This window comes from Lygodium microphyllum, chromosome 19 (genome assembly GCF_053477565.2).
Source record: "Lygodium microphyllum isolate KBCC chromosome 19, Lygodium_microphyllum_v1.1.10, whole genome shotgun sequence".
NCBI lineage: Eukaryota > Viridiplantae > Streptophyta > Polypodiopsida > Schizaeales > Lygodiaceae > Lygodium > Lygodium microphyllum.
The window spans coordinates 99456913-99472869 of NC_141153.1; the positions used below are offsets into that span (position 1 = coordinate 99456913).

General features: G+C 39.4%; 1 protein-coding gene across 2 annotated transcripts in view; it reads right to left on the reverse strand.

The window, feature by feature from the left end:
- LOC148020196 (dynamin-2A-like) overlaps positions 1-12974 on the reverse strand; it is a 36393-nt gene extending 23419 nt beyond the window's left edge. The window contains exons 1-5 of one of the 2 annotated variants that reach the window (XM_087700508.1): positions 12142-12974; positions 11963-12013; positions 11753-11873; positions 1979-2083; positions 382-443 (exon numbers count right to left, since the gene is read on the reverse strand). In XM_087700508.1, the coding sequence (XP_087556634.1) occupies positions 382-443; positions 1979-2083; positions 11753-11873; positions 11963-12013; positions 12142-12267 (465 nt within the window). In that variant the 5' untranslated portion in view covers positions 12268-12974. The remainder of the gene's footprint in view (positions 1-381; positions 444-1978; positions 2084-11752; positions 11874-11962; positions 12014-12141) is intronic. The other variant, XM_087700507.1, reaches the window with a different exon arrangement.
- Between the last annotated feature and the right edge of the window lie 2983 nt (positions 12975-15957).

Consider the following 15957-nt stretch of genomic DNA (forward strand, 5'->3'; position numbering starts at 1 on the left):
GAACTATTTTGAGGTGCTGTGTTCCATGGGTGTCTATTTGGAGAGGTTTTTCGATGTGGGAATGCATACATTTCTGCACAAGGTTGTTTTGAGCTCTAGCACTGCGCGTGTCCAATGTACTGATTTCAGCATGTCTAGCATGCTGGTCTCTTGACAGTCAAATCTACACGATCTAAAAGCCATCCAACGGTAAGACGAGTCTAGTGCTCTGAAGTAAATGCAGATGTGATATTTCAGTCCTTGAAGCTTTTAATTTAAGTAAACCAATATTCTGAACCGACTTTCTTTGCCTCAAGCAAGAGAAGAAAAGTGGATGAAAGAAATTCATCTTTAAAACCACATTTCCAACTGCTTGGAACTCAAATAAATCAAGATACTGACCATGGAATCATCAGACACACGTTGATCAAGGCCAGGGAGATCAATAAGCTTCAATGGCGGAGCTGCAAAAATACAGAGAAGCTTAGTACAAGGTTCATTTTTCTGAAATAATAAATAAATCTGTCTAATTTCAAACAGGAGGGAAGATCCAATCCAGACTGGTGTCGGAAGCAAAGTTTTTAAAAATATACACTGGGTATCCTCCAAAGTCCAGACTTGTGACTGGATAAGTGAGCAAACAAAGTGTTTAGCTAGGTATCAAAAGCATTGTACTTTTGAAAGTTCAAAACAGTCAAATCATTCTACTCTCTTAATCTGGTAAAGATGGTTCCTCTTTCATCTGCTCGCTGGCACTTGCACAACAGTACTATGCTCCCACTCCTTTCCAGAGAGATTCTATTGCGCTTTCAAGAGCAGTTTTAGGCCAAGCTCTGTGTCTCACCTTGCAAGTGTGTGTGCACAGGATGTGCTTGAAGCAAGATGCTAAACGCCAACTAGATCACATGCATATACATAGCAATGCAAGGAACATATGATGTTAATTTTGCACTCTGGCTCAAGTTGACAGAGAGAAGAGGCACAAAATACTGTAGGTTATTTCACCCAAATATTGGCACCACTCAGGGATCAGTTCATGTATACAAGGTCTATCTTATGTGAAGGCATTTTTAATAATGTATTCTTTAGGAATAGAGAATAATACATGGAAAACATACATCAGTCACAAATTAACAAACCCATCTCAATTGTAGGCCCATACATGGCAGGGAACACCATAGATACATGATTGTTATAGCAAATGGTGCTGTTTTTGAGACTACTGCAACTTCAGTACAGAGAAATTTTGAGGCAGTTGACCTTGGCAGAAGGCCCTGAAATCTTTGTATGAACATTGCAAGAGTCATGCAATGACAGTGACCTCTATCCCTTGGCTTGAGGGAAGGAAATACTAACCCATTGAAAAGATAAGAGCACTATAGGTTATCTTATCCAAATATCAGCACAACTAAGGGATCAGTTGATGTACTACATATGGTCTATCCTACGTGCAGGAGTTTTTAACAATACTTCCATTGGGCATAGGCAATGGTCATTAATTAAGCCATCTGAATCATTGGCTCATATATGACAGGGAGCACTATAGACACATGATTATATGCAGCTGGAGCTGTTCTTGAGACTACTGCAATTTGAACATAGAGACAATTTGAAGCTGTTGACCAGCATACTATAGACACATGCTAAACTGGTCTGAACATTCCAGGACATCTATAGATTACATGAATAAGAACAGGGAGCATTCTTAATATCAAAATCTGTACTGCAAGCAACAATTATGCTCTATTTCCATTCACTATACAAAGTCATGCAGAAACAAGAACACTCTTAGACAAGACCAAGATACTGTTACCTGCAATTGAACCAACTTACACATGGCATGAGAAAATTTGTAAAAAATATTAACTTTTAACCCTGAAAATGTTGGAACCCCATAAGACTTACAATTCCCACAAACAAAGAATATATCACTGCCAGTATGATAACCTTCAAGCTATAAGATTCAATAAAGTTGCATTTCAACATGGTGAAAGGAAACCTGTGCTTGAACGAAGTTTCAGGCTAATTTCTTCAGGACGCCCCCTCCCTGAAGATGACATTATTGCTTTACTCAACTTATCTTGCAAGGAATGACGGATTGCACCTACAAACATAAAATATATGAGTTTATGATTGCACAGCTAGGAAATCCAAAAATATAACTATAGTAAACCAAGTTAAACTTGTCACTCTCTGTCATATGAATACTCAAACTGGACATTTATCTTGATCCAATTGATGCTATCCAAAATTGGTATCATACTCTCCAGTTTGAGCACTTAACTAGAGACCTTAGAGAACTCGAGGCTTCATCTATTAAGACTTAAGTAACACAACTCCACTCTTTCACGCACAAAGTGTTCTAGAAGTGTTCTAGCTGGACCAGTTTGCTTGTCCAAAATAAAGTTTACACTCCCAAGCACTTCCAGTTCAATTACTCCCCTATGCTGATGAGATTCCTTAACAGCCATTTTTCACCTCCTTTATAGAGCTGGCAAAATTTATCCACTCCTGATTGTAGCCTTTTGTTATACCTTTTGAGTTGTGGACCTTACTAAAAATCTGTAGACACTTAGGCCTTGGGATAGCTGGTATGGCCTGAATACTTGGGTCTTCAGGTGGATTACACATCTAACCAACATAGCTTCTGATTCCCAACTGACTTGACAAAGACAAATGATCAAGGCATAGGAGATGCTAATATATTCCCAAAGAGTTAGACCGAGATACAGAGAGAGAAAGAGAAGCCCCAAGAAATGATGCACATAAGCTGTGTCTGCAGTAGGAAAGTACAAGATCGTAGCCCTAAAAGGAAGGGCTGAGATACACCAAGGCTGAAAAATGAGAAAGTAGGGAAAGCAGGATGGGGTCGCAAATTTTAAAGCTCCGCATATCAATACATCTACAGCTAGCTTGGGGCCACTCTCACCAGCTGTCTAAACTGCAGCAAGTTGGCCCACCATGTAAAACAAATTGGCATGCAACATTGCAATGTCACTTGCAGCCCATCCACACTTGTCACAGCTCAATAATGCTGCTCCACCCAAGTCCCTCAAAATGTTCCAAGCTCCACTATTGAGGCATGACCATCCTCTTTTTGGTACAAGCCTTGCTTTTCACCTTAGCATATATCATGGATGACATGCATGTCAAGGTGATACACTTTGAACCACTACCATTGTAGCTGTCCTCTGATGGAAAGCTCCAATTAGAATTTCATGATCTAGGAACAAGTTTGATAATTGTTGCACAGCACCAACTATCAAAAGACATCTCTAACCCATGTGTTGTTGCCTTCACGCTAACTTGTTCATATCCTAGATACTTGTCCCTAGCTGATCCAACCCAATCTAACATCCAATTCTGATGCTGAATAAGAAAATAGCTGCCACTTACACCTCCACCAAATGTCCACTTGTCTCATCTGCCATCACTTCTCATTCGGCCAAAATCACCAACCACCCATCTAACATGGCAAAAAATAATTGCTAAGCCACATAATTGCTGATACGTGTGAACATTTAGCTACACCACCTCATTCTGTGACGGATGGTCTAGAGCGCCAAGCATGGGATGTATTGAAAGTGCTATGTTTGAAACATGACTTGTGATCTTGGTGTACGACATCTCATGGGCTACGTGTTGATGCCCTTTGATCCATGATTCGAGCTCCCTAAGCATTTAAACTGTCATTAAAAGCAATTGTTGCTCCTAGTGTCCTAGGCACTAAGTGACACTAGGGTTAGGGTTTACTTAGAATTGTCATTAAAAGCAACTGTTGCCCCTAGTGTCCTAGGCACTAAGTGAGGTTAGGGTTTTAATTAAGGTTCCTATGACAATTAAGCCGTCAGGATTTCTTTTTTTTTTATAAAAGGACACTTCATGCCTTATTAGCACATAAGTGTGGCCTTTTTCGTTGTGATTGCCTTGGGCTTTGTATTCTCGCTCATTCATTAATACATCGCTTCTCATTTTGTGATTGAGTTATTGTGCATTAATTGATTCATTCATTATCTTTCTTTCTCTATTAATTAATTGTGCAATTACTTCACCCCAAGCCAACATTGGGCTCCACGCACCCCTCACAGTGATACACTTACCATTCTCAACAACATAAGAATTATGTATGTCAAAATGACTTCTTTACCAGAAGTTGTTAATATCTAGGTGGAAAGACAATATGTTCTCTCTCATCACTATCCTACAAGGTTGGAAATGTTGCACCAACCAATTGAGGCTTTTTAAGTCTTTGTTGGGGTGTTTGCCATTATGCTTCAATCAAACTCACCTACATCAAGATGAGCTTTTCAATTGTAAGCAACATGCCGTTCTTCAATTCAGCATGTGCATTCATAGGGCTGAAATGCTTGGCCTGTTTTCAATCACAATGCTCAAAAGCTGGCCTATGAGTACGGAGTGCAACATGCTTCAACGAAGAGCTCATTAACAACATTTGCTAGATTTGTTGGTAGCATCGTGAGAATTGATACAAGCTGGATCACTTCCCAATGCTAGAAATTAGTAAGACCCCATCATTACCTTTCAAACACCAACCAAGACACTTTGTTTTTTAGTTTGAGCATCATAGGCAAGTATGCCAACATTATTGTCTCACGAGTACTTATTTTCTCAACATTTGCATCCCAAAGGCACTACTTTACACTGGTATTCAAAATCACACCTACATTGACACCAAGAGATCAAATGGAGACTATTGTTGCACCCTTGGCTTGAGACTTTGGAGGTCTTGTCTCTTTGCGAGCTTCTCTAGAAGCTAGGGGATGCATAGGAGCAGCCATTGTCGTCTAATTCAATAGTGAGTGCGATTGCTCTACCAAGAACCCATCCTTAGAGTCAGAGAACAATAACTAGGGATTCGTTTTTTTTCCTATGAGCAGAACAAGCAAGCAACCCTTAGATCAAAGTATGTCCCTGCTTGGAATAATGTAGTGAATGTTTAACCAAGGCACTATCATTGAGCAACCTCAATGATCCACTTGTTAGAAATACGTACATCTCATGTGTGAGTCTATGCACTTTAGGTGGGCATTTCCTATTTATTTCCAAAGGTAGGTTTGTCGCCCGCTGTTTGGGCCATTATTATGACTGGCCAATCGACATTTTTGGGCCCTATATGGGTTGGCTGACATATGCATATTCTTGGCCTATGCATAGGCTTGTACTTCCTCTTGAATTATCTCAATTAGCATACCTGAAACTTCAAGGTCCTATTGGAGAGAAGGAGGTGGTGCACACAGCTGATGACTCACATCCTCAAATGTTATACTATCTCGTCTTGGTATATGGATTCCATTTCCCAAGCACACCTTCTAAGTTCTTTTGTTCTTCGCAGAGTTTCTCTTCCCTTTTGTGTTTGTGCAGTCCATTACAGCAATTTCTCATGCTTGTGAAGCTGCACTCTATTTTAATATGATATCAAACATCCATGTTAGGGGTCCTTGTGTTGTTTTTGCTGCTTCAAGTCTACCCTGATCTTCTCCTGCTGCTGATTGGACATGTTCTGAAATGTTGTGGCTGTTGTCCTGCCTAGGTGATATCATTTTCTAACAAACCAGCCTATTTTCTGTGATTCCAGCCTGCATTTTCAGTTACTTTGTCTATTGCGGGGCTGGGCAAGTTGTTCTCACCTGGTTTTCTTTGTGTTTTGCTCAGCTGCATTTGGTTTTCAGGTTTGCGACCCATTCCAGGCTGGGTGACTGTGTTTTCAGGTTTTCAACTGCCAGTGTGCAAATTTTGACTGCCAAATCTGTGTTTGAGCCTTGTAGACTGCGACTGGTCTGAATTCATATGTGGGCTGCATTTGGCAGTTCTCTCTTTCCCCAATCAGTTGTTTACTTAATCTTCTCTCCTACTCTCACCAGTGACCAAGACCGAATGCACGACAAATTTGTACATTCACTCTCTAACAATAGTAATGTATAAGAACATATGCTGTCCTCACTCCACTTGACATGTAAATGTGACATTCAAAGTGCAAAGCTGGTCTCACATTGTTACATGCTGAAAATAATGTATAAGCATGCAGATATCAGTTCCAAACTGATCCCATCTACTCCATGAAGCCTCAACCTTGTTCATGTGTCAGTCCCAATGCTTTGCCCTCAACATTGCACACCCAATTCACTATCAAATTGAGTAAATTCAAATCTGCACTTTACATTTGCATTGCTATCAAAACAAACCAACATTCAATTCATGCCTAAAAATGAAGGGCAATTGCTCTAATCCCTACAATATACACTCCATTACATACTACCTTGCATTTTCTTAATCTTCCTATGCATTTCCTACGATAGAATGGCTATATTTCAGCAATTCACATGGCATAGCTGATCTTCAAGTGTACAATGACTTTGTCACCTTCAATATTGACCTCCACATAATTGCAGAGTGTTCAAAACTGCATATGAACACTTCAACCTGTCAAACCCTAAAAATGACAACTAGCATTTGAGCCCAATTTCATGGAGCATTCACCTAGACAATTGTCCTATATAGTTCCTGTGCAATCCCACAAAGTTCCTCTCATAAATAAAGGGATTTCTTACAATGCAACTATGATTAAATCACTTTCTTTGCAACAAACTTGTCCAAAAAGTACACAAGGCTTGAGATTTCAAAGGAGAGGAGAGAATCTCAACCTATAGTGCTGTAATAACCTGTTTTGATTAGAATTGGGTCAAAAACAGCAAGATACTACCTTGTTGCAAATGAAGTTACAAAGCTATCTAATGGATCCCCATGCAGAGCACAGAAGATTGGCTATTGTCTAGACTCCGTACGTGCTGTCAATTCATGTTTCATGGATGGAAACTGCAATTTCTGCAACAAAGAAGAGAAGAATGGCCATCTCCAAATTTGTGCTTCTCAAATGAAATGTTCAAGGGGAGAGTTGTCAAACAACCAATGGCTCTCGTAGGAGTGGACTAAGTTGACTTGTGTTGTCCGCCGAAAAGACGGATCCCAAATGCAATAATCACTAGTAGAAGTAAAGGTTGATGAAAAAAAGTGTTGAAAACAAAAAAACAATGAACTGCAGATGTAAACACAAATTAGGCACATGCTAAAAAATGCTTTAGATGACAAATAACAACCTGTAGGGATGAAACACAATAGTCCACCAAGTCCTAATGATCAAAGCAGAAAATGGGAACACTCGAACAAGGGCTGCAGCAATCGAATAGAGGACTAAAGTGATAGTGACCACAGGTGGAACCAAACGCAAGCATGGGCACTGGGCAGCCTTCAAATGATCACCGCAGCAACTTATGCTAAATATCAATACATTCAAGTGGCATACTCGTTGAGCATGTAGACATCCAATGCATAAAGCTTATTGTTAATAGCTTGTTGCCTAAACTGTTATTACAATAATATAACTCTATAAAACTAAGCTAATCAAGCTCTAAAAAGTCCAAATAGCATCCCAAAGTATAAGCATAACATCCAAGTATCAAAATAGCATCAGTGAAGCATTAAACTTGCATTAAAAAGCTCACTGTTTGCTGTCCAAACTGTGTACAGTAGTCTATCCTAAAATGTAGAGAAATGGCTAACCCAAAGCTCTTCAATCAATACCAAGGATAAAGCTAGAGGATTCCAAAAGGATCCCCAAACAATAGCCAAAACATTGGGCAAGAAGATAGGAGCAAAAGGCATGAAGGGGAAATGAGGAATAAGTGGGAATCAGTAGCAGAAGGAACTAGCAACCACGTGATGACAAACTGGAGATAGACTGGGATAACCTGCCAAACAAGAGATAGAGAAGGTGGTTGGAAAGCCTCCTACTATAAATATGGATCCTCCCAAAGTTCGGGTGTTTGCTTATGGGACACAAAAACTTTGATACTTTTTGAGTTTTGGGGGTTTTACTAAGCTAATTAAGATAATGCATATTTTTTAGCTTACACAAAGGACCCAAAGACGATCTTCCATTCCTTATCAACAAAGTCTAGCGAGTTTTGAAATTTTGGAGCTGAAACTAACATCCAAATTCATGATGAGTTATTTTGCTTAACAAAGAGCCAATCTTGCTTCTAGTCTAAGCTCACATGAGGGGACACTTTGGGAGTAATCCATGGTCACCTATCGCTACCGCAAAGGCATTGTTGACATGCATCGAAAGTTGTTGTGACTACTTTATGTTTTCAAGGCTAGTATGATTGACATCAACATCAAGTTCCCTCCAAGGCACCTTGGTGGCTTGATCACCCACTACTTGGGTATCCATGTCCCATTCTAATGGTCATTGTTGTATGTACTATGATGAGTCATTATCATTGTATATTGTGTTGTACCAAATCACCCATGATCTGAGAGAGGATGTTGGCAATATGTACATCTCATGTGTGAGTCTGTGCATTTTAGGTGGGCATTTTCTATTTGTTTCTAGATGTAGGCTAGTCACCATTACTTGGCACCATCATTATGATTGGGTGACTGGCATTTTTGAGCCCTATTTCAATTGGCCAACCTATGCATATTCTTGGCCTATACATAGACCAATGCTCCCTCCTCAATTATCTCATTCATTTGTATACACAACATTTGCAAGTCCTATTGGAGAGGATCCGATGCCTATAGCTAGTGACTCACATACCTAGATCTTGTACTATCTCTCGTCTTGATATATGGATTGCACTTCTCAAGCACATCTCTTCCAAGTTTTGTTATTCTTCACAATGTTTCTCTTTCCTTTTGTGTTTGTGCAATCTATTGCAACAGATTCCCACACTTCCATCATTGCACTCTATTTTGACACCACTCCACCATCTCAAGAGAGATCTTTTGCTTTTTCCCCCATTTCATTTGTGCATGTGTTCTTTACATCTTAGCTCGATTGGATTCATATTTCCAAAAAGGTTCTAACAAGGGCTGAGAGTTTCAATCTAGCTCCATATTAGAGACTGTATTAAACATTTTCTGGGCCCATATGTGGGCTTATTTGTTGCCACTAGTCAGCCAACATATTTTTGGTCAAACCACTTGCCATATTTTACACTAATTCGAAAACCCCTCTATAGAATGCAAATAGTTCTCATTATTCCTTACTTTTGCCTTCACACTCACCGTGTTCATTCTTTCTCTACTATGCACTCCCACTCATCTTTGTGTCCATCAATTAGGGTCCTTTGTCTCAATGTAATTATAATTTTGGAAATTTTCTATTAAATTTGAGGCAATAGACAATAAAAATCAAATTTTGTAGAGCTTATTCTATAAGCTTGCACTAAATCCACAATTGTATTTTATAGCATTGATGGCACAGATATGCATTGTATCATGGTGGTATGAGATGTCATAATCCTTGCCATTCTCAAGGTTACTCCAAATGACCAAATCATGAAGAATATTGATTATCATTTTTCCAATACTATTGGACTTTTGGCAATATGGGTCATGCTAGCTTAGAGTAATTTATCCAATGATTGTCAAAAGGGCCCAAACAAAGTCCAGTGATCTTTTGAAGTTTGAGGAAGGATGATATGATAAGCATTTTTAAGTTCAAAATATAAAGACATGATAAATGTACCCTAGCTTGGAAAGTGAGGAGTTTCAATTTTGGAAGTCTTGAACTAGTCTTTTCTAGTTTAGAAAGTGGCTTCCTCTTGGGATTACAATCTCACTAGAAATTATAATTGTTCCCCAATTTAAGCTTTTTCTAGATGAATGTTTGACAATTCACAATAATCCTGAAATGATATAGTTGGGATAGAACTCTTCATGGATAGTTGTTGCTTACTATTGTTACTACTTACACTTTTGAGTTACCCATGATAACATTTGTGGCAAGGTAGGTTTTCGATTTAATTCTTGAGACTCTGGGCTTCGATCAACAAAGTTTGTTTTGCTATTGTTGCAAAGGTCTCTGGTTCTTCTAAGGTTTTGTGAGGTCAAGAATAAGCTCGTTGAAGTTGGAAGTATCTCATGTGCATAGTAAGGACATGCACACAAGAAAGGAAACTAGAGTTACGGACATGCTAATAAAGGCAGAAAAGCCTTTTGCTTTTAAATTTTCCACCTTTCCTAACTATCTACTTGTGTTTTCGCATGGTGTGGATTCCTTTGTAGAAACACAATCTGTGTAGACTCTAGAGAACTATCTAGGAGGGCAAAGAGCTCAACTTTACAAGCTAGAGGAGTTCATGGGATATAAAAGCCTTGCAAAGTTGATATGCATGGATTAAGAAGCTCTAGCTCATGGCTTTCTTGAAGACTATTAAGGCTTCTCATGTTTCCCATGTTGATGCTATTTGCAAGTCTTCCAAGTTCTAGGAATTAACTAAGGTCTTGACAAGTGGCAAGATCGCACTATGCTTGTTGGGAAAGCTTCAAGTCAAGATCCATGGCAAGAGACAAAGATATTAGTGCTATATTCATCCATGCCAAAAGTTGAAAATAACCCCCCTTCAATAAGTTGAAGGATGTAGAAAAGGTACAAATCCCTCATCTTGATTCTCACACTCCTAATGCAGCTGCTCATTCATATGTGATCGTGGCTCCTTATGACAATCCTCTTGTGCATGTTATCAACATGGAAGCACGTTTGGTACAATAAGTGCTCTCAACACTAAAAAGTTGCCTCCAATCATGCTTTTGTAAAAGGGTAGTACTCTGCTCACAAGCCAACCACCATTTGGGAGTGAATCTGTATTGGTAATTTGCACTGCATGTAGACTAGGTGAACCTTTGTGAACCAATCTCTTTAACTGCACACTTGAGTAAATTCAATTGCCTTCTCACTCCACAAGAGGTGGCATGACATGAACGGTGTGCATCCATCCCTGTGCATTTCTAAACACATTCACATGGCATTGTGATCTATAAATGCAAAGCCATGGGCTACCCACAATGGCATCCCATGCCCACTGGTGCAACCTTAAGGAACTAATCACCTTTCTAGTTGCCTATACTATACCATCTTTATAATAGCATGACTCCTGTCCCTAAGAGCAGCATGCGCATGTGAAGAACACCATACATGTGAACAGAGACTATCAAGTAATAGTAACCATGGGGAGACTAAAGAAAGCACGGCTATTTTGCAGCCAAACTCATTTCTCATGCAAAATGCTTATCAGCTCACCTGTTGGTAGGGTGACCATTAAGAACGCACTGAGGGCCAATGAAAGCAAATAGGCAATGATCACACTCATCAAAGTTCAGTTATCAGACAACACGAACATCTGCATACTCTCACCTTCAAGCATCTATGCTGCAAAAGCCCCACCTCCTGTATGACAATTCGGCCACACTCTGTCACACTCTTCCCAAAAATTCAGGCACATGGAACCATGTATGATGCGTGTGTTTGCTACAAGGTACTAAGTTCTAGCAACCATTTATGTTCAAACAATACCAGAAGAGTATTTGCCTTGTTCAACAGCATATACATCTATTTTGAACTATATAGTGTTCTTTCTTTGGGAGTCATTTTAGTGCCTGATTTCATATTTCATCTAGCTGTGCATTGCCAAAATCTACAATCACACTTTGATGGACTTTCCATGGTTAGGAGAAAATGGGAAAGCTTTGCAAGTCAGCTGTTAGTGCCTGTACTCCCTAACCCAATTTTTAGTAATAGATTGCGGTCTTGTTCAGTCAAGCTAACTGGAAAATCTGTAACAAAGTCATGTTTTCTATAACTCTTTGGAGACCTTTTGACTGTTATCATGGAGAAGCAAAATCACGTTGCAATGAGATCAATCCAGGTAGATGAAACTGACAGCTCATCGCAAAATCAATTACTTACTGGCAGAAACTTGTTGTGTTTTATTCTCAATCTGTACAACCAACCCTCTACTAGCTACAGATTCATCGCGTTCCATATCAATCACAATAGGTGCTCTGGTTGCACCATTTTCCCCTGTTGGCTGCATGATCCACCAAGGTAAGATCAGGACCTTACTGGAGGATTTCAAGTGAATAAGATCTTATGAAATCTTCCAGCATGCAAACATACCAGCACCGGATGGCCTATTAGACTGTTCAACACTGCTGACTTCCCTGCACCCTGGAAATCAATCCAAAAACAAGTTATCAGATATCATAAGTCTGAAATACAGCTACCAGGGCTCATAATAAGAACAATGATAAAGTACACTCGCAAAGAATGATCTAACTGATACATAGAAGGCTTACCACATTGCCAAGGGCGACAACCCCCAAAAAGCAGGCACTCTGTCTAGAAGCATCTTCTGTATCTTCATCTGCCAAAAGTGCTGAGGCTTGACGCATAGAATCCGCAAGCTGTATTAAGTTCTCCATTCTAGCTTTTGATCACTATACCAGTTGAACCTTAAAACCGTGCCTCAAAGGCCACACCGCAGCACTGTGTTTCGCTTTGAGATCAATGCATCCAAAATGAAATGCCAACAGGCAATCCAATGTCTTTGTTTAAGCACAATGCTGTGCTGCAAGCTTGGAATTGGATGATCCCCTGAGCCTAACGACCCAATGGTGCAGCCTGAGCTCCCTTACCAGGTAAGATCTCGAATCAAGATGGGAATGATCTAATCTGATCGAAATTCCAAGGTTCCAGACAGCTGTAGCCGATCAATAGCTTGTCTAGAGGCTTGACGGTGTCTAACGCCAACGGCGGCAAAATCTTTTCAAGGAATTCGCCACAAGTGAGCTCCAGGGATGGTTGCAGATGCGAAACGGCCTTCGCTTTTCTCCCAATGATATGACGTGAAGCCCGGAGAATCGATGGAAGCACCTGGATAAAGTGGATGACGGGGGAGATACCTGCTAAAGCTCTGCGCGAGCTTCAATCGGAGGGAGGGGGCGTATGGACAGATCTAGGGTTTCGATGAAGCTCCGGCTGCTGCGAGCTGCAGGCTCCCGTCAAGCGATGGCGATCTGGTGGAAGAAGGAATGCTAGGAGAGGGAAGAGGAGAAATGGTCGAAATGCAGAGAGGCAAAAAGAGGCAGGCACCAAAATTTTAAGTTTTCTCGTTCGATTTTCATCTTTGGCTTTGCGTTAATGGTGTGCTGAAAATGTTGGTATATTGCTCTCTCTCAGTCAAAAGGAAATGCCGTGTGAAAAGGGTTTCATCCCTTCATAAGAACTTGTAATTGGATTTCTAGTTTTTCTTTTACCCTTGTGGGATGGGGCTTGTGGGGGGAGGGGGAGGGAGAGGGAGAGGGAGAGGGGCAAGGTTTTGGTTTTGTGTGTGTTTTTTTTTCATAGAAGGGAGGTAGAGCATTTTAACTACAATATCTACATCCACTTAGAAGCTTCTCTCAAAAATGTGATACATGGCTTTTGGATCACGGTTAAATCACAATGAATCGTTCTATTGGGGCTTCATGCATTGTATTTAAATATATTTGTCATGCAACACACTCGATGTAGTTGCACCTTAGGCATTGGGAATCAGGAAGCTATTTGCCAATGTGTTCAAAGGATTCTTTGCACTGCAATACAATTACACCTCAAACATTGACACTCAAGTGGCTACCAGCCAATATGTTAAAAGAGATCTGTTGCACAACAATGTGCTCGTACCTTATTTGTTATGCTTCTTTCCCAATTTTTCTATTCTTTTGGCCATGGGAGCTTCCTCATACATGCCTGCCCCATTGTTTTATCATCATTGACAAACAAACTTGTGTGCTCAACGGCACCCATTTGCATGCCCATGTTGATGTGTAATATTTGTGATTCTCCATTTCAACTCAAAAGTATTGTGTGGACTTTGCAATGTCTAGACCAATGTCACTACAAGAATGTCAAGTTTCCAAGTTGCAATCTATTACCCTTGTAATAGCATATGCCCTAACAAGAGATGCTAACAAAGCTTGTGATGATTGTTGAATGTTAAATATCCTCTGGATTTTAAAGAACACATGCTATTGCATCTTTGATATGATGCTTGGCCAAACACAAAGACCCCTATGATGGGCTCTCTCCAAAAGAAAGTTGGAAGGGTAAGTTATTTTACAAAGTAGTTGCATCGAAATTGTAGTGCTCTCACTTTTCAAATATGCAACAAATATGTGTGCTTCCTCTAAATCCTTCTCTGTTTACCCTAGGTGTTGGATGATGTCCAACATGTATGGTGAATGTCTTACATTTTGATTGATGAGTCAAAATCATTTTTCTAACTTTTCTTGAATCCACGCTTGCGCTTTATTCTTCTAACTTTTCTTGAAACCACACATGCACTACATGGGTTTCTCAATTTTTCATTATGTAGAATTCCAAAAGCAAGTGCTTGAACCAACTTTTACTAACTCCTTGATATCTAACAAAAAGGTAGCTTACAAGCACCACACAAATGATGGTCTTTCCATTATGTTTGACTAGCTTTGCAAAGTGTGATGTAAAACTATGGTGAGGGATCGAGCACTTAAGCTTGGCAATATTAATGTAATGCAAATGTGGTGAAACTTCTTTAAGCATTCCACAACACCAAAATATCAATACTTGATGGCTCAATGTGCATTCACAAAAGGTACTAGGTATATCTACTTAACAAAGCTTATGTGGAGTAATTTGAGGGCTTTGTGCTCACAAAATTAACACTTTCATGCTCAATGGACAAATTTGATCTTCTTATCTATCAAATTCTCAAGGCGATAGAAAGTGGTCAAGCATTGCTCTATCTTATGAACCTCCATCGCCCTACACTTTCTCTCAAACATTAATTGTGTCCACAATTGTGCAACTTATCAAGGTAACTTCATTAAACAATTACAAATGTCATGCATTACATGATGGTTCTTGGTCAATTTACTTCACATTATTAGAGCTTTGGATCAGCAAAGACCATCAAGTGTCTTTTGTAGGCTTTGTTCATTTCGAGCTATTGATGTCTTCATATTATGTGTTCCTTCCCTCCCTTTTCTTACATTGATTTGAAAGGCCTCGACAAAACAAATAACAAACGAAACCCTTGCAATACTCCAATGCAACAAGCGCACCCTTGTTTGACTTTTGGAATTGCTAAACATATTCACGAATCATATGCATTTGTTTGTAAGAGTTGTTCTCAATGGGCCAAGGAGAGCAAGCGAGAGATGTACACACGATCAGGCTGATATTCAAGGTAACTTTATTGTCTCTATTGCAACATCCTAATTAGAAAATGAACTTTGGAGATTACTTCCTTGTTGCAAATAGAGAGATCTGTGAAGCTACTTTGTTGTCTTAAACATCCTTTTTCCTCCAGCTATACTCAAGTTTTTTATTTTCTTCATAAATCCTTGGACTAATGTATAGGCGATGTTATATTATGCGCATCACATTGATTTCATAGAGCTTGGGAGCCTAGTAAATAGAATCTAGACCATAGGTCATGGTTAATAATACAAAAAAATCTAAGGACAACAAGCATGGGCATGTACAATATATCACATGCACATAATATAACTATGTATTTGACTTTATATTGAGCAATCTTGCATGCACATTTATGTATTATAGGGTCAAATCAAGTTCTTACATGTCTAAGGTAGTCGCGTGAGTCTATACCAAGATAAATCTATAAGGTGCGATGGTAGCATCACAAATATGTAGCACAACAAACTCATTTGGCTGACATAACATGCTCATCTTTCACTAAAACAGTGTTGTTAAATCATTCTATCTATACATCACACATTAAATCAATAAGCCACCTCTTCACTCCTCATTCAATGGTATGTTATACATCAAGCACCCTCTTTACATGTGACACATTGATGAAAGTGCATGAAGCACTAAAACTTATTTCCAAATATATGTGCATAGAGGCATGTGAATAAGTATTAGATGCAAACTCAAAGAGAAAAGAAAGCATGATGGTCGAATGTAAAGAATCATGCTTAAGTTTTATCAAAGCACATCTTTGTGTGAATGTGTATATTCTAGTCAATACGATTAAAAAAGAAATGAAAATATTGTTGGTCATTTCCCTCACATTCCTCTCAATAAATGTTCTTAATATATGTATTTCATAGCCCTTCTACAAT